This window comes from Catharus ustulatus, chromosome Z (assembly GCF_009819885.2).
Source record: "Catharus ustulatus isolate bCatUst1 chromosome Z, bCatUst1.pri.v2, whole genome shotgun sequence".
NCBI classification, from domain to species: domain Eukaryota; kingdom Metazoa; phylum Chordata; class Aves; order Passeriformes; family Turdidae; genus Catharus; species Catharus ustulatus.
This window is the reverse complement of record NC_046262.2, coordinates 24,438,028-24,456,539: the sequence shown is the minus strand read 5'-3', so window position 1 is coordinate 24,456,539 and position 18,512 is coordinate 24,438,028. Positions and strand designations below refer to the sequence as shown.

Below are 18,512 nucleotides of genomic sequence, written 5' to 3'. Positions count from 1 at the left end.
ATCTCAGGACAATTTTCAAATACTGCATTGCCACTAGGTGACATGGGTAGGTTTTTTGTCAGATACAGGGCACTTTTTAATCCTGACCTTTTGTCACTTAATGGACTGAAGGAAGAACTGTTGAGTCATATTCTGTAGTATGGGGAGTGCAAAAATGTAAAAGCTGCACTACCTTAAATAGCCTTGAATACTTCTCCCCCATCAAATCTCTAAAGAAAATAATTGTAAATTTGCTCAGATTCCTAACAAAGAACATTGTGTCCTTTCTCCTCTTGCAGTGCTAATTACTATGTAATTTACTGGATATTTGAAATCTAGTGAAAAATATTTCCAGTTTATAAATGCATGATGCCTCGCTGGCGAGTATAATTTTTTGGAAAGGAGTTACACTGTCTTTGGTGTTATCCATGAAGAGATATAGAAAATGTAGACAAGCTTTTCTGTTTTCATTTCATTGTAATTTTAAAATTTTGTGTTTCTTCAAAAAAGAAATTGATATCCACATCTCTAATTATATCGAATCATGATACCAAGCTATTTATGAATCTCAAGCACTAAGCTTTAATATTAAGTGCTAGTGTTTTTATTATTCCTCAAGAAATTGCTCTTCTGGCGAGAATTTTTCCACCAACCAAATGCTATGATATAATTCTAATAAATATCCTGAAGAAATTGCCATCTTTTGTGCATTCTCTGATTATTTTTTTTATCCAGACTAGCTGCAGTTTAACAACCAGCATTGCTCATCTCTGATAGTCCTGGGTTTCCTTCTCAGACTCTTGTGTCCCCATAACTAGGCACAGCTTGCCACAGTTTGCTGGGAATTTCCAGCTTCTGGAAGTAACTGTAGGCTGAACAGCTTTTCTCAACATATGTGAAACACGAAGCTTCCTGATTTTTTTGCATATTAAATCCTTCATCCTTAAGATGATGCTCTCTTTTGCTACAAGGCTGCATCCAGAGTGAATCTGGTCCTGAAACTGGTGTCCAGATTCTCCTGTAAAGGGAATCTAAGCACAAAATCCTTGCTCACTCTGTCAGAGTTTATTACTGTTTTCTTACAGCCCATCAGTGAAATAACTACAAATGTGCAGTAAAGGGTAGCTGGAGGTTGAGCTCAAAGAAAGGTGGGTAGAAGGAGTCTGGTTCATGCTACCATGCACAAGAGGCTGGACTGGGTAGCCCCTCCTTGTCCTCCTCTTGGAGACCAGCCAGTCGCTGAACTGCAGAGGCTTTGCTGGTGTTGTGCAACATAACATGAAAGGTGTTTCATAAATGGTACTCTAGGTATTTAGGGATCACACTGGCTTTTTGCCAGGTAGGAGTGTGGTGAAAAGTTTGGCAACGTGCAGTCTATGTGATATAGGGCACACATTTCAGTTTATTCTTCATCAGTTATGGCTGCCTCAAAATCTTGACAGATTTTGATTCTCTATGAATTCACATTCATCTACATATTTACATTTTAGTTTACTGATCCCTGGAATTGAGGTAAGTACATAATTTTTCCTGTTTTCTTCATGAGTACTTCTAAATTTTTAGCCTATTTTAGGTTAACTTTTATTTTCATTTTCTTCATAAAACCTCAGCTTGTTTATACAATTGCTGTAAGAGATATTAAAGGATGCATAGATTTCAAATGGTTCTCAGGTAGATGATGAAGTAGTGTTAACATGGAAAATAACATTACCAATGCAGGTGATAAGTGCATTTCTGTCTTCTAGATGATACATATGAGGTAATTAATAATATTTTTATAATATAGTACCATTTTTTAAACTTCTCAATACACAAGTTTTTAAAGACACTCATGATAGCTGGACATAAACCAGTGATTTCTGATAAGCAAGTAAATTAATACAAATCAAGAATGTAAATAACTTATATTTTCTCTTGTCTTTTCTATTGCCTTTTACCTTATCTTCTCAATGGTCTCTGCTATCCATCAGGAGAGGAAATCTGTAGGCTGGAGTGTGTGACACCAAAAATACCAGTCACTGAGCATTATATAAGAAGGAATGGGCTGAAAGTGTAACTTCGATACAGCAATAGGAGCATAGCACTCCAGCAACATAAACCTGAAGGTGCTAAGCTGAGCACTTAGAAAATATGAAGTGCATGCTCAAAGAACATTCTGTTAGCTGTATGTGATTTGCTGGCATCACATGCAAATTCTGCAACAGGAGTAGGGATTTTATCCTTTCTTATGTCAGCAGTCTTAACCATGAAATTTTTTTCTCATGTTGCAGTTCCCAATCTTATTCACAGTGCATCTTCCAACTTCTATAGCAGATGGGGGAAACTAAGTTTTCTTCACTACATCTATATTTTACCCTCAAGCGCTCTTTGTTCTCTGCACTGGCAGAGTGATGCAGGGAAAAAAAATTGTGTGATGAGGTAATTATGGCTTCTGTTGTAATGTGTGTGCCCAAGGGGCCTGCAATAACTCTGCACAGTTCCTCAGCTCCACCTGTAATATAAATATGGATGGAAGAAAGTTTAAATTCTCCAAAGGAGAGCATTAAGACATTTTTATTACTTTAAAATGTAATTTTTACTTTCACATAAATGGTAAGTATCTTCTTGTGAACTTAGGAAGCACCAGCATTATAAGCCAAGATTCTCATCAGGGAGATGGTACAACAAATAACTAAAACCTAAATAGAAAATGGAATAGAAATAGATCATTTCCCATACAGAGAATAAATCAGATAACCAACAAGTCATCATTTTAGTATGGCTGATCTGGGTTTGAATCTTGTCTGGGAATACTAAGAATTCAAAGTGAGCTACAAAATTAAGTCATCCTGTTTTACCTTTTTTTTAATGCCTCCAGAAAAAGTTCATAAGGGTTTGGCCATAATTAAGAAATAAGTCTCCTATCTTCAGTTCATGAAATTTAATTTTTTCACTTTTTCTTGAACCCTAAGGGTTTTATCTATGCCCAGAGCAATAAATATCATTCTCACAGTATCTTTTGTCCAAGTTTGCATTGGTGTGTACGTCAGAAGGGAAACTTTCTATTCTTTTGAATCATAGCAGCAGTAAATGACTTAGAGTAGATTTCCTGACATCTATTTTCTACTCTCATCCTGTGGATATAGTTCAACTGCATTTTGCTGAAATGTTAAAATTTCTAAGGCATGACCTGCCACACCTATGCCTTTCACAGCAGTCCAAGGAAGGAAGGCAAATTCCACAGTTTTACTTGCACACTATAAAGCACTGCAATTGATCAAGCCATGATATGTATTTCTGTAATAATTTTTTTAAGAGAATATAAAATATCCAGACATCAGAAAATTGTCCATCGAACATTTGGAAACTCTGTTTTAATGCTTTACATATTATCAATTCTAGCAAAATTTTGTTTTAACTTGCTGTTTTTGTAAATAGCTCTGGCAAGAAGGATAACAAATATGTGTGATATACATTTCGTAGCACTCTGTTGGATAATGAAGTTTTTAGATATTTTATCAGCAGTGAAGAAGTGGGTCTGAAGTATTTTATGTAGGAATACAAGCACCTGGTCTAAGAAGGAACATATGTGGCAATCAGGAAACAAGCTCTTTTAATCTAAAGGCTTGGATAATCCCTCTATTTTTAACTGTTTGGACTCTTGCCATTTTTATATGGACCTTGGATGAAAGGAAGCTAAGCATTTTTTCTTTGTCACAGCTTTCTCAGCAGCAGAAGTAAACTACAACAGGGAAAATTCCTTTTCAGTAACATCCAGCTTTCTTTTCTCTGACATTTTTGTAAAAGACATTAGTATTTTTCTCCTATCAATACTAAAATCTGTATCCGGGTTTATTTAAAGACAATCCTAAATTGATTAACGAGTGTTTTCTTACTGATGTGCCTAAAAGACTTAAGTGAACTCTTTAGCTGGACAAAGGATTCTTGCTACTTACAACTGTTCTCCCTTGACCAATAATGAGGATTACTCATGAAGCCAACACAATATTTTTGTGCATATGTTTGTCCAATAATTGATAAACACAAAGAAAATGAGTGTATATATAAATGGCCTTATTACCTTGGAGATTTTCTACTTAATTTTTTGATGTTGCTAAAATGATACATCACATAACTTTCATCATTTGCTGACACTCTTGCACTTTCCTCAAACCCTGTAGCAGAGACAGTACGAACACTGCAAAAGACTATAGTTATATACAAGTGTCATTTGCAGCATATTTATTTCCTGGGTATTTTTATTTCCCTGGATTAACGAGAATTAATTATAAAAGCATGAATTAATACAGATTTTAAAGGGTTTGAATCACAAACACTGTTCTAAGAAGGATGTTTGTGAAAACACGCAGTCTGAATTTGCCAACCCTTGAGCTCCACAGTGGTTTGAATACCTTGTTCTGACTATAAGTACAAACACATTCAAACTCAGTATTAAAATTGAAGGGTATGAAGATATAAGATTAAACTGACAATGCTTTTCAGGTACAGGTTGTAACAACAATTTACTTAAGCCTGTTAAAATCTTATTGTTCATGCCAATTATGTGATTATTTTAGCCAAAAGGACATGCCTGAAATCTGCTTAAAGATTAAAAGATTGAACTTCTTCTGGGTTATTCATTTTTTAATTATCAGGACAGCTAAGGGCAATAAAATGAGCTTACTTTTTCTTACTTTTATTTGTTTATAATTTGATAACACTAATGGAATGAGACTTATAAAAACTCCTTACAATTAGCAAAAATCTTCAAGATCATTTTGCAAACAGGACTGGTTTTTCAGTGAAAAAAAAATTCTTAATTTTGTTTAGACAGAAAGAGGTATTGTACATATTAAAAAATTACTTTAAAGCTCAATAAAGTAATGTTTGGTATATAATCAATAATAGATCTAAAGAACAATGGCATCTGTAGAGACCAAACCATTAAAAGAAGTGGTTCAAATTGCTCAGAAAATTGTATTCAGACCACTGTCATAAGTAGTTGATACAAGCAGCTAACATCTGTGAAACAGCTTACCTTTATGAGGTAGTATAAAACAACACTAAACATAAGTAGAACATCCCCATGTGTTTTGTGCTATTGCTTTTCCAAAGATTTCCTGCCTGTATCTATCCAAATTTGTTTTAGCTGGATCTATGTATTCTTTGGGGAATTCTGATATCTCTGAATATACTGAGGCTGTTGATGGCTAGGTGTCTAGTTTCTCCATGGGTTTTTTTCTGTTACTGTTATTCAGATATAAGTTTGATTTTATGTCAGCATTGGCAACCAAGAAAATCATATTTATGTGCAGACACTGATCACAACCGGTCACTACCATAACTTTAGAACAACTTTCTGTGCATAAATGAAGCTGATGTTAGAACCATTCTGATTCTTTTCCTTTCCTTCTTCCCTTGAGTTCTCCAGAATAGCAGCCATCTCCTGTTATCCTAACACATAAACTCGGTTTTCCAGTACAGTTGTGGTGTCTTTAACCTCTCTCTACCTGTTTGCAACACAGGGTATTTTAATAAAGCCCTTTCCTTTTCAAGAACCTCCAGCCTATTTGCATGCTTTGTGTGTCAAGGTTCAGAAGGACCTTGACAGGCTAGAGATATAGATGAAGAAGAACCATCTGAAATTCAACAGAGGCAAATGCAGGGTTCTGCACCTCAGGAAAAATAACCAGTACAGGCTAGGCACAGACCTGCTGGACTAAGATGACCCTGTTTGAGTTTTGAGGTTGGACCAGGTGACTGTGGCCCCTTTCAAACTTACCCAGTTGGTGATTTTGTGAACTCTACAAGATCCATCAGTCTGGTGCTTTATACCCCTTCCAGGAGCTACACCCTACCCTGGGTCATATTCCTCCAGATATTCTGGGCTTTATACGTCCCTGGAGCACAAATGTTCCCATTCCAGAGATTTGTTTGTTTTCTGGTAGGCTTTGGAAGTTCTCCCCAGAAGGATGGCTCTTCTCTGCTTTCTTCAGTGTATCTCATGCTCCTCCTTCAGAACCATTCCTCCAAGAGGTCATGCTTAGAACGGGCATGTTTTAACTTGCTAGTTTCTCTGAGGAAGGTATTTTCAAGGAGTTGCTGCAAATGTTTCTTTGTCAGAAATTTTCAAAGTCAACGCTTCCCAAAGTTTCCTCATCTGCTGCTCTCAGCAATGTGCTTTCTGGCAGTCTCAGGTGTCTGGACTGCCAGAGGGCAGAACATGTCATTTTCATAAGTGTTATGTCCAGGATGGGCATGTTTAGGTTTCCTTAACACTATGTATTTTTTAAAAGCGCTGAAGGATGAATCAAATATAGTCAAAACAAAATAAGGAGTTATTAACATAAATAAGGACTTGGAACATGTAAGAGACATATCTAGGTCTCTTCTACTTGTTTTTTTTTTTCCAGAGATTTTTTGGGTAGTTTCTACTCTGCCATAGAAATGACCTGTCTCTTTTTCTTTAGATACTGCCAACACTTAGTGTCATGCACTATCTGGAGGTATGCGATGTTTTACACAAAGAGGAATTGTTCTTACTTCAGACAAAACAGTAGTTTCTTTGCTAAATATCAGACATCTTAAAGAGATTAAAGTACAGCTGGGGAGTGTAAGAGATAGATTGCCAAACTAATAATAAATAAATAAATAAATAAATAATCACCTAGTATTAAAAGAAGTAATTTGTGTTTTGTCCCAGATTCAGAAAAGACACATGGTATACAAAGCTGACACTAGAACACTATCAACTCGTCTGAATTTACTTTTATCACATTTTAGGTGTGAGAACTGATCTTGGATTGCAACAATGGAAAATAAATATTTAACATAATGGGAAAAAATACTATTTGAAGGTGTATTAATTACTATGTTACATGTCTTAATTCTGTTCTGCAGACATTCTTTTAACTGATTTAAGAATTTGACATGAAAGGCACCATTAATCAAAATGGCACATTCTGAATGTTGTTCAGATTGTGAAATTGACTTTGTGGGTTAACTAGAGTTATATTCCTTAAAGCAAACCACAGTGTTTTAGAAATATACAAAAAGAATCTAGACCTATTCTTGATTCTTTTGAGTAGCATCCCAGACAGGGCATGGACTGGGCTGAAAGCCCCTATATCCTGGTTAACTCTCCTGGACTGCAGCTTTTACCTCTCCCCAAGCATACAGCTCTGGAAGCATGACAGCAAAAGGCCTAACTGATCTACACTATTGAGATACAGATTTGCCAAAGAGCACAGGAGGTGAACTCTGACACTCTGGGCTGGGGCCATGTCTACCAGTTGCTTCAGACAGAGGATCTTTCATGCCTTAATATCCTTTCTTACTCTTTTCAAAAGCAAAAGTATGTTTTGTGAAGAGCACTGAGTCACTATATCCTTGCTCTCAGCTGGGGTCAGGTGCTCTTACTTGAAGCTATTTCTCTGGACACATCTTCAGTAGCTCCAGTAAAAGCTTTTCAAACTTCCTGGGAATTCAGTCTACATCTGAGCATGAGTTCTCCCTTTCCCTCACAGATGCTTCAGTAGAATAAGTAGAGCTCTTTTAAAGTCACTTAGATTACTATCCTTTCTCTTAATTCCTGTTGTTTAGACTAGGGTTTTTAATTGCAGTACAAGCAAGAAATATTTTATTCTGAAAATTAGAACTACTGTCTTCTTGATTATTTTTTTGTACCCAGCAAACACATTGTGAGCCCCTCATAGACTTCTCTCTTTAATTTCTAAGAGAGCTGAGAAGCGTTGCAGATTCTACCATTATACAGGTATCTTTGTTAGGAAACTTTTGGTAGGGCAATTTTATTCTTTCATCAACAAATCCTTCAGTGATGTCAAAACACAATTTAAATTATGGCAGTTTGCATAATATGTCTATGCAAGAGTTACAAAATAAGTAAAATACTTCAGATACTAAAATCACATTGCTGTAATGCAAGGCTCCACCTGAATTATCAGTGTTCATACTTTCTGTTGGCAATCTATTTCCTTTTCCTTTTGTCCAGAGTTTCTCAGATATCTCTTTCACCGACAGGTTTATATGTACCCTATCTTCTTTACCTCTAAGAGATGAATATTCATTAATATTGGCGGTCTCATTAGCCTTTGAAAGAGCACTATTTCAACATGTGTACCACCTGTAAGAAACTCCATTTTAATTCAGTACCCTAAGATGATCATCCTTTAATTCTGGTTAATAATCACCACACAGATGACAAAGCAGTTCTCCTCCAGGAGCTTCTTGACATGACCACTTTTCTAAATGTAGCCATTTAAGCCTTACTGAATTTCCATTTGCAAGTTCCATGTTCAACTCATCTATTCAGACATTTGTTTCTCATTTTGATCCCTGAGGCAGAAGAATGAACTGCCACAATGAAATACTGTAGCAGCTGAGCTTTAATTTCTCATTTTAGATCAGAGCACATAATATGAGCTCAGAATCCTTATTGGCATAAATTTTAAGATATTGGGGCTGTACTGATTTATTCATACTTAGGATGTGTCTCAAAGGCATTACTCTTTCACCTGTGTGTTAAATTTCTTCTGTTTTCTCTTCTAGGGCAACAGGCTTTGGCTTTTTGAATGCACTATGCAAAGCTGCAGCTGTACTTGGAAACCTAATATTCGGTTCCCTTGTTGGTATCACCAAAGCAATCCCTATTCTCCTTGCTTCTACTGTTCTAGTATGTGGAGGTCTGGTAGGACTTCGGCTTCCTGATACAAGAACCCAGGTGTTGATGTAACTGGAAAAAAACGTTCACAATTTATTTCCTTCTTTGTACAAATGTCAATTCTCCTGACTGATGGTGCAAAGGCTTCAGATTCTCAACACACAGTAGAGTGCTCAAATGTCAGAAATCAAACTCAAAAGATACTTTGGAGTAGCAGAGATTTAGCAACCTCTGTATGAAAGTTTTAAATTTCACTTTTGTTTGCTTGCATACTTTGCTATTCAAACCCATTTCACTTCAAAGTTCAAAGCTACCTCTTAAAACAGTTTTGGTGACATATCCAGGAAGGTAAAAACCATACTGATAATTAGATATTTAAAATGCAAGCAGTCAGATTATTTCAAAAACACACACTAAATTTGGTCATGGCATTGTGAGCTTTAGTACAGACATGAAAATCAATTACTTAGCAGTATTGGTGCGGGGAATGTTAATGTGTCAATGCATGCAGCATTTATCAGGAAACTCAACTAGTTGCATCAGTATTGGGAACAGTGACCTTCTGCAGCTGTGCTTAGGTGGTAAAAACTCGTGGCAATGACTCTTTCTCGGGAAACATTTTTAGGCAATCTAAGTAAAGATTACCAACTACACCCCGTACTGGCTGAGGAGGAGGCAGCAGCCACTGCAGGGAATTTAAAATCCACATAGGTATGCAGCAGGGAGAATAACAAAATCAACATTTTCACTTTTTTCTGTTGATGCACCAGGACAATCTTGTTTTATTCTCACTTGTGGCATCTGGAATATTTTTTTCCATTTAAAACAATGAATTTGTCTTATTCCCGGAATGAACGAATGCAAATAGCATTGCTGTCATTAGCATGAATAAAGGAAGAATCAGGCCATAAAACTATATGATAAGGAAGATGCTTTCAGAGGTTTATTTGGAATTTATATATGTAAAGACCTTCATTTTTTTTCATAGTTTCTACACCTTAATACAGCCATTTTCTTGGCTAATTTTTAATAGTTCAAGAAATGCCTGACCACTTAATATCTTCAAGTGTCTCTTGACACTAAGAAATAAGCTGTGGCAAGGCTACAGGGAATGGTAATGTTTTTGTTAGACCAAGTGCATAGATGAAAAGCAAATGGTAGTAAATACATTCCTTGTATGCTATGGACTGCTCTGATTACCGGAAAATTCCCCATCAGTCCTGATGCTATGCAACAGGTTATGGGATCTCTTTAAAATATCATCATTACCAATTTAATACAGACACGTTTTTAAAACTATCAAAGAAAAGAGGCAGATCCTCTGATGACAGAAACTGGCATTGCTTTCAGTGGAGCTAAGACAACTTGTATTAGCTGATTTACTATCTGCAATTTCAAATGTTAAATAACAAATTCGCTATAAAACATATGGAAAATTTTGTTCAGTATTTTTTTTTCTAATTATGTCTGACAGCATTTATTAGGTAGATGCATCATTGCCAAGGAACTAAGCTTTCAAATAAGGTCATCATCTAGTAAACTAGAGTTTTTTTCATTGATTTTTCTCTTGCTCTTAGATGTGAACTTTGATTTGGGTAGTAATATCTGGCACTACAGTCTTTATCAATCATCATCTTCATCATATCTAGAGAATCAGTAAAAGTTTAAGTAAGAAGATCATCCAACACATTCATACTTCACTGTTTAATCTACTGATTCTAGAAGTGACATTTTCAGTTATTAACAAATGCCTCTGCTACACATTGTAGCACAAAAAATGTTAGCCCAAGATGTTATTTTCTCCTATGAAATGAGAAAACTGGCAGAATTAAAAAAGGGTGAGTATGGAAAACTAGGGGGCATTATTTAGATGTTGATAATTTAAATATGCTATAGTAAGAAAAGTTTGAGAAGTGTGTTTATTTTGCAGTGTTGAGATGAAGATATTTGACATGACATATTTTATGTTTAAATCTGACTTAGACATGTCGCTTAAATTTCTAAACTATGCTAATAAATGAGGAAGAATTATTTTTCACTAAGCTATAGAGCAAAATTCTGGCCTTAGTTTTGCATCTGTGGCTTTTGTCCACTAGTCATAGTCTTATTGTTAATTTAAAACTGTTTTCTACAATTAATATTATATTTGAGCCCTTTTTCTCTGTGCAATTCATTAACAGAACATGTTCAACTCTTTGCTTGTACTGCACAAGTTATTTTGAAATCTGAAGCCTCTGTACATATTTGGAGTGAACATCAACAACAATGGTAAAATATTGCTTTGTGTTGCTATGCACTGTCCTCTTGCAGCAGTATATTCTGTCCATCTCTGCATGTAATTTCCATAATACTCAGATACAACACCTTATACTTTCTGACCAGCTTGAAGCACATGAGTCACAGAAAAATAATGTTCAGCTTTTGAGGACTATGATTCAAGTTTAACACTCTAAAATCTCATTACATGTAAAATTACGTTGATTTCAGAGTTGGTCTTATTGCAAATCCCAGGTCTGTGATTAAGTCTGGATGAAATGGAATGTAGCAACAACAGGAATTAGCAGAGATTTGGAAAAATGGAGACTGCATGGTCCAGAATGAAAATGTTCTAAGGTAGAAAAAAGAAAAAAATAATAGTGGGTAGGAATTGGGAGAACAAGTAAATGAAAGAGATTAACAAAGAAAAACCCAAGAACATGTTCAACATATGAAACAAAACCTAAAGTTAGAATTTTCCTAGATGGTAAGCTAGCTGACTCAACAGATTTGAACTAATTGCAAGCCAATATCAAAGTTGTTTGAATAATCAATAGTTTTTCTTTCAGTGCCATAAAGATTTATCTCATAAAGACAGAAAAGTGAATGCAATTTCATGCTATAAATAACTTGGTGAGATAGGTGAAATCCACAGACTGGAACAGAAATCTATGGAGAGCTGGACACAAATGTTGCACACATTATAAGGGAATGTAATTTGACTGGTCTTCAGCAAATCTGTCTTTTCTTGCAGCCTCCAAAGCAGTCACAGGTAATAAATATTGAACTGAAGGGTCTGCACTTCCTTCCTATGTCTATTCGCTTATATGTCACAAAAGAATCACTTAGTGGCATGTCTAGATTCCTAATACACCAGAGAGAAGCAAACTGGATAGCATTTGTGTATCACAGTTATAAAACATATGTAATAAAAACTGCTTGTTTGGTCACAGAACTGCTAACTAGACTGCTAACTAGAAATCCCTGTCAGTCTAAACTGAAGTATGATGTAACGTATAGGAATTTTCTGTGCGGCTGAAAAGCTCATCCCAACAGCAACAATGACAAAAAGCACAATGGCCCCTGAAAACACCAAAGACTTACAACATTTAGAATGCTGTTAACCATGACAGTCAGCTATTTTGAAGTTTGGAAACTGTCCACAAAAGAGACCACATGTTTTCATTTTTGGCAAGGAAATTTTATTTTAATTAATTTTACTCCTTGCAGATTGTCCTTGAGTAGGACTTGACTTAGCAGACTCCAGTTTCTTGAAAGCATCCTATTTATTATGTTAGTATGCTTTGAGCAGCTTGATAATATCCAAGCTAGCACTCTGTTGCTTGGAAGCATGTGCTACAGCATTTGGCAACCATTGCATTGGTTGCTGAGTACAGGCTCCTAGAAAGGAGACCAGGAATAGGTCTTCACGGTGGAGCGCTGAACAAGATTGGTGAAGAATGACATACTGGGAAACCTTGTTCCTCTATGCTTGATTTTAACCTGTTCCCTTACAGAGTTTTATACAACAAAATTTGGGCACTGATGAAAAAGAGTTAACCCTCCTTCCTGATGTCCCCACTAGTCTACTCCTCTTTATCATCTTAGGAATAGGGGTCAAAGTTAAGACTGCTAACTCAAGCTCTGTTTGCTTTCTCTTCCTGCCATTCCAGTAATTCCATCCCAAATTACTTTTCTTACTAGGGGACCAGTCTTAAAGAAAGTCAAAACTCTCTCACTTGCTACTGACTTCCCAGTAACATTCAGTAAGAAGTTTTATTAGGTATCTTTTGCAGTTTGGTAATTACATTTTAAAACAATATGGAAAACAGCCTTAGAAATCTTTCTGTGTGTGAATCTCACCTTTTGAGACAGCCAGACTCTACATTTCCCTACCTATTGAGAAGGCTGACCTAATAGAAGAAGAGGTGTCCTCTCAGAATGGCCCCTATTGACCTCCTGATTTGAGGGAATCTTCTTGCCTGTGCACCTAGCTCAGCTCCATTTGAGGGAAATTATATCCTGTATTCTTTTTTCTACCACTGTGGAGCCCTTATCTTTCTGCAACTGCTCTCGAGGCACAACAGCGGATACCAATTCTCAGCAAAGTAATATAGTCCTCAGTCTTTCATGTGGACAGCTTCTGTGTGCTAGGCTTTAGCTCTCTTCCCCATTCTGAGTTTTAAATTTATGTTCATTAGTCAGAGAAAGATGTTTACATCTAGTCGCACCTCTTTACCCAAACAAGATGATAGCATTCTAATACAACCTACAAGCCATGTTTCCTGTTTAAAAACCTGGAAATGCAATTGAAATTTCAATCACAACATTAAAAAATGAATCCTTGCACTCAGGGGGTCAAAGACACAAGAAGTGAAAACAGAAATGCTCCACTTCCTCTGGTGTTTTGAAAGAAAACACATGTTCAGTAATCATATTCCGAAGAAAACACATCTGAGAGACTGTTTTTTTGTATTTCCTGCCTTCTTGTTCATTAAACTTACTGTAGAATATTAGGTATTTGCCTGCATTAGTACTTTCAAATGTTGCTAGTTGAGAAAACACAGCATGAAAATTCAGACTTTTGCTTGTATTTCAAGGTAAGACATGGTTCAGGCAATGATGTGGAATTGGAAGAGACATTAGCCAGAAAATGTGGAACTCAGTTCAAAATCTGAATTAAATGGAAAGCATCAACTTATAATGCTACTTGCAGATCTCACTTACTTTCATTTAACATCACATATTCTACAACCAATCCATGTGCTGCTATCAGCCTCATTTGCTTTCTTCAAATAATTTCAAAAGTGCTGCAAAATATATTTGGATTCACTATAATTTCTTGTTTCTTCCTGCAAAGGAAAGACCCTAAGATTGTTATATAGAATTTATAGAATTTCATCCACATTCAGGACCTTTTTTTAATGCAGTGACTTAGTATGTGAAAATAGAAAAAAGATAAATTTGGCCTGATTTAATTACTTTTCTTATTGAACATTTTGTTGAATTATGTACAAAGATGCTGGCCTGCAATATGGAGTTTGGGGCCTCTGAATACATCCTGTGGAGCTCAAAATGAACAAAGCAGTCATTTTCAGTAGTCTCCTCCCACAACATACACACAAGTTACATTTAAAAGGGCCAAAACACTTAGGGAAAAGCACAGTGCTTTCTAGGGTAAACAATCTATTCTCTTTGACAAAGGTCTAGAACATATTGCTTGCTTCGGACCAGTACACAGTCTGATAAGCAAAGATTGGAGATTACTTAACAGCAGAAGTATTTGGGTGAGGATGACCTGACATGAAAGTATTGTTCTTTCCACTGAGGGTACACATGAATACACATTTTAATGTCACATAACCAAGATGATTTGTAGAAACCTTGCCCCTGCTCTGGCCATCAACACATTTAAGTTGTAGCCAGATACATCAGTCCACAAGTGAGAGAAAAGTGAGAGAGAAAAAGAGCTGGCAGGCACTTTCAGCACTCTCTCCACAGCTAGCCACCTAAGCTCATTTCTCGAGGATCCTAAGGATCTGGTTTTTTGCTTAGCTTTCTACTTTCTAATTTTGGACATCTACCACTTGCCATTGAGTTTTCATCAGTAGTGGTAACCAAGCAAGCTGAAAGTGCTTTAATGCTAAAGGACAGCACTCACAGCCCATTGCAAGTAGTGTACTCTGCAAGAGTCCAGTGTCATATGTGTTGTTCCTGTTTCAGTTATTGTCAAGCACTAGAGCTGTCAACTAGCACTTCTCTTGTACAATTCTGCATGTATTCTTATCTGTAAGACATGTCTTCTATCCTCTTAATGTCTGCCTTGTATGACCATATGTATGCCCATCCCCCACTGGCTATGTGATGAATCTATTTTGTGAATCTTACATGGGTCTATCTTACCCAGTTAAAAGGTGATCCTTCAAAAGAAGAGGGCTGGGAAAAATAATGAAATGGAACCAAATTAAATGTAAACAATGAAAAGTAATAGTTCAAGATATAGGCTTCAATTATTTTTATTTTTTCAGATGTTTTCTTCAAATCTTCACCTGAAACTATATAATATTGTGTATTGTAAAGAAATAGTACACAGTTAGAAGTGAACACATATGCAGATATATGTAGGTGAATACACACACATATGGACACACTTCTACAACACAGGCAAATGTTAAAGTTACAAACCATGTTCTCATCTTTTTCTTTGTGACTTTCTTCATTGTGCATTTTACAGAAATAACATCCTGCTCCATTCCTTGTGAAGAAACCTTTATTTATTCATGTGCAAAATTATTGGGTTGCTAAGAGTCATGGCAACTGGCAATTAGTTTCCAGTCATTGGAAGGGGATTCCTAAAATGTTCTGAAAAATGAGCTTTGACTTAGCTGTTGCCTTCCCCTGCTGGCCCAACCCACCCCATCACACTGTGCCAAACAAGAAAGCAGCACATCAAGCAAAGGCACTGGTGTTCCAGTGACTAGGAGACACAGCACTCTCAGTTACATATACTCCTAAAAGCTATGAATTTTGTCTTATTCAACCAAAAGGCCTTCAAAATGGTCCATGGGGATATCAACATGCTAACTTCTGTGTAATGTATGAGAAAATGTCTGTGATTTTCTGTATTGTATGTTTTTCATTGTTTCTGCATATATGGCTGCTGTTGTTCTAGTGATGTGGTTAAGAATTATCTGCTACTGTTCTTATCAGCAATTTTTGACCAGCCTGAAACAGAGCCATTGCCAGGGTGTTTTTCGATGAATGATTGACACCCATGAAGATCTTCTATCATAATTAGTGCCGTATAAAGTCATGGATACTATATTTCAAGCCAATCCACGATGAAAATATCAGCACATATCCATAGACCAGTGAGAGTGGAAAGAGCTCTTCCAAAAGCTCTGGCATCTGCTACATTTCTTCTTTGCTCTTTTCAGGATGTTCACTCTTTGCAGTATTCTTCCTCTGGTAGGGGACATGCACTCATGCTACAGACGTAAGAAAGCAGAAGAAAGGGCGTATTCCTTTCACAGGAAGGAATGTATATTTGCTATAGGAAAGCCAGCTCTATAATAAGATTAAAACAAACAAACTGACTAACTCAAGCAGCTTGCTATTCTTTTTTATCCCCATGTCTCTCATGAGTTGATAACAGTGCATACCAAACCCTTGGGAGGAGACTAAAAGGGGCAGCAAGGCTTACACGATAGTTCTTCTGGAAAGGAGGAGATCTTCCCAAAGGGAAAACATATGCAATGAGTGAAGCCATAGCATATAGCTTCTAATTGTGATCAAAAACAAGCAGTTTTAAGTATAAAATTGTTATTCAAATCCATATCAGCAGTAGAAATGTGTAAACATAGATTAAAATCAGTGGCTTGGAAGAGAAAAGAGAATATTTGAAGAGCTAGTTAAAAAACACAACAGCCCATCATCTCTCTTGGACAAACTTTTCAGGGCTTTCCTGTTTCTTCCTGCTACCAATCATCCTAATATGGTGATTGATTCCTTTAGTGCCTCACTAAGGAAATGAAAGACTATATTGACATTTACAAAAAAATTGAAACCAGGCATGAAATTAGCACTGTAGGAAAGGCAGCTCATTTATAAGAAGTAAAAAATGCCCCAAGCTGCTAGTGTCTGCCTGCATTTATTGTCCTCCAAGTGGTTTAGGATCCTACAAAGTGTTACATGACAATCTGATTCCTGTTTAAATCAGTGAAGCAATTTTTTAGGATCAAGATCCCAGCTTTGTCTTTCAAAAATATTAGTATGTGCTGTGTATACTGCCATGCTGGAATTGCTATAGTGAGAGAAATGTGTTTTTTCAGCCATTTTAAAAAGATGAATAATTTTAGCCTGGTTTTTCCTATGAATGTAGTGTTTCACAGATATTTAGAGGATTTTAATAGCAATGCTTTGAGCTAAGTGAATCAACTGGCAATTTATTCTAACCATTTTCTACAGAATATTGTATTAAACAACCCAATTAAACTTAAGAAATGCTGTATTACCTTCAGCTGCACAACATTGTGTCAACTAAACTATCAACTATCTCATACTTGGCCTCAAATGTATGTAGGAATATACTGTATAAAATTAGATGGTTTTTTAATGGGGCAGTTTCCATTGCAATGTCATGATGTGCAGAAGTCAGGTATCAAGATGAGATACAGCAAGTAGAGATCTTGGCCTTCACTGCAACTTATTGGTATTGTAAGGTTACTGATTTTCTTAAAAAGCTGTTGGTTTTTTACTTTCACTGCAATTAATTGGCATTGTAAGGTTACTGATCTGCTTAAAAACCTGTTAGCATTTTCTAATGCCAAACAACAGAAAGAAAATATGTAGTCTTTCCTAGTTTTGTTGCAGTTATTTTCTGGTCCCTGCTTCTAAACTTCCACTCAAATTTCCAACTGTTCTGAGACAACTGGCCATCCCATTTTTCAAATAGTCTTCAGTGTACAAACACACAGATATGTTAATGGACACCTGTTGTCAAGAAAATCATTACCATTTCTGACAATCTCCATTTCTCAGTGCAAGGTAACATGTACATACTGTATATACGGGTAACAAGCTACTTTAAAGTTGAGTTGCCATTTGAACATGGGAATTCGATTTCAGATCTGATAATCTGCATCAAGATCTTGGCAATGGTCCTGTCCTCTCTGTTTCTTTCTTCCTTTGTTTCCTTTACTGCTGTGTGTGCCTGGAAAGCAGGTTACAGTCATCATTATTGTATATATGTGTTTGCATGTGTGTGCCTTGATAAATTCTCTCTTTTGGAGTTCTGAATTTTTCATTTCAAGTCCAGCTGATACAATTGTGAACTCATCTTTCCAGTATCCTCCTCTGTGTCAAATTGCCAGCTTCCAAAATGTTTGACCAAGTGTTTTGATTAAGTCCTCTGAGGAAAGCTGTCTGTATATTTGTGAAAGGGCATGCTCTGTGTAGGATGACTGTGTACAGTATAAATCTATAAAATGTGGAAGTGTTTATAAATTTATCTGCAAAATATTTATCTGTGTAACAAATGCAAAGTTATTTAGTGTACATCAGATTAATAAATGGGGATGATTTTTTGCTCTGCTGTATTAAAATAAAGATATGTTCTCTGCAATGAATACATACCAGGTGTGATGATAGCCAGAATATTGTTATTCTTTATCCACAAGATACTACACTACCCACTATAAAAAAAAAACATTTCTTTTGTCTTAAGTAGTTTTTTTACAGTGGTTGTCCATGTATCTCGTCTTTAGTGCCTGTAATAGAAGTTGAACATATAGTAAAAGTAAACATGAGACAAGTTAATAAAGTTAAGTGAGTTTAAATGACTGTGAAAAAAAGATAGAGTAAAAGTTACTACAGCTGTAAGAGGCAAAGTTCTTTAGTTAACCATCTGGGATTCATATTTTTATGGTACATAACTACACAAAATAAACACCCGGCCTTCCACTGTATAACTGCATTGCAGAAGTACGTTATCAACAAAAGAGTCTAGTGTAACGTGATGTGAAAAACATACTGCTGCAAAGTATAATGATCATGAATCTGAAAGGCTAGTGGAAATTTATACAACAAACCACGATTCCATAAGAACTTTGTACTCACA

The 18,512-nt window shown here is 36.1% G+C and overlaps 1 protein-coding gene across 1 annotated transcript in view; it reads left to right on the top strand.

The window, feature by feature from the left end:
• Positions 1 to 18,021, top strand: part of SV2C (synaptic vesicle glycoprotein 2C) — a 123,200-nt gene extending 105,179 nt beyond the window's left edge. The window contains exon 13 of the mRNA XM_033085228.2: positions 8,527 to 18,021. Within this exon, the coding sequence (XP_032941119.1) occupies positions 8,527 to 8,710 (184 nt within the window). The 3' untranslated portion in view covers positions 8,711 to 18,021. The remainder of the gene's footprint in view (positions 1 to 8,526) is intronic.
• Positions 18,022 to 18,512: the final 491 nt, after the last annotated feature.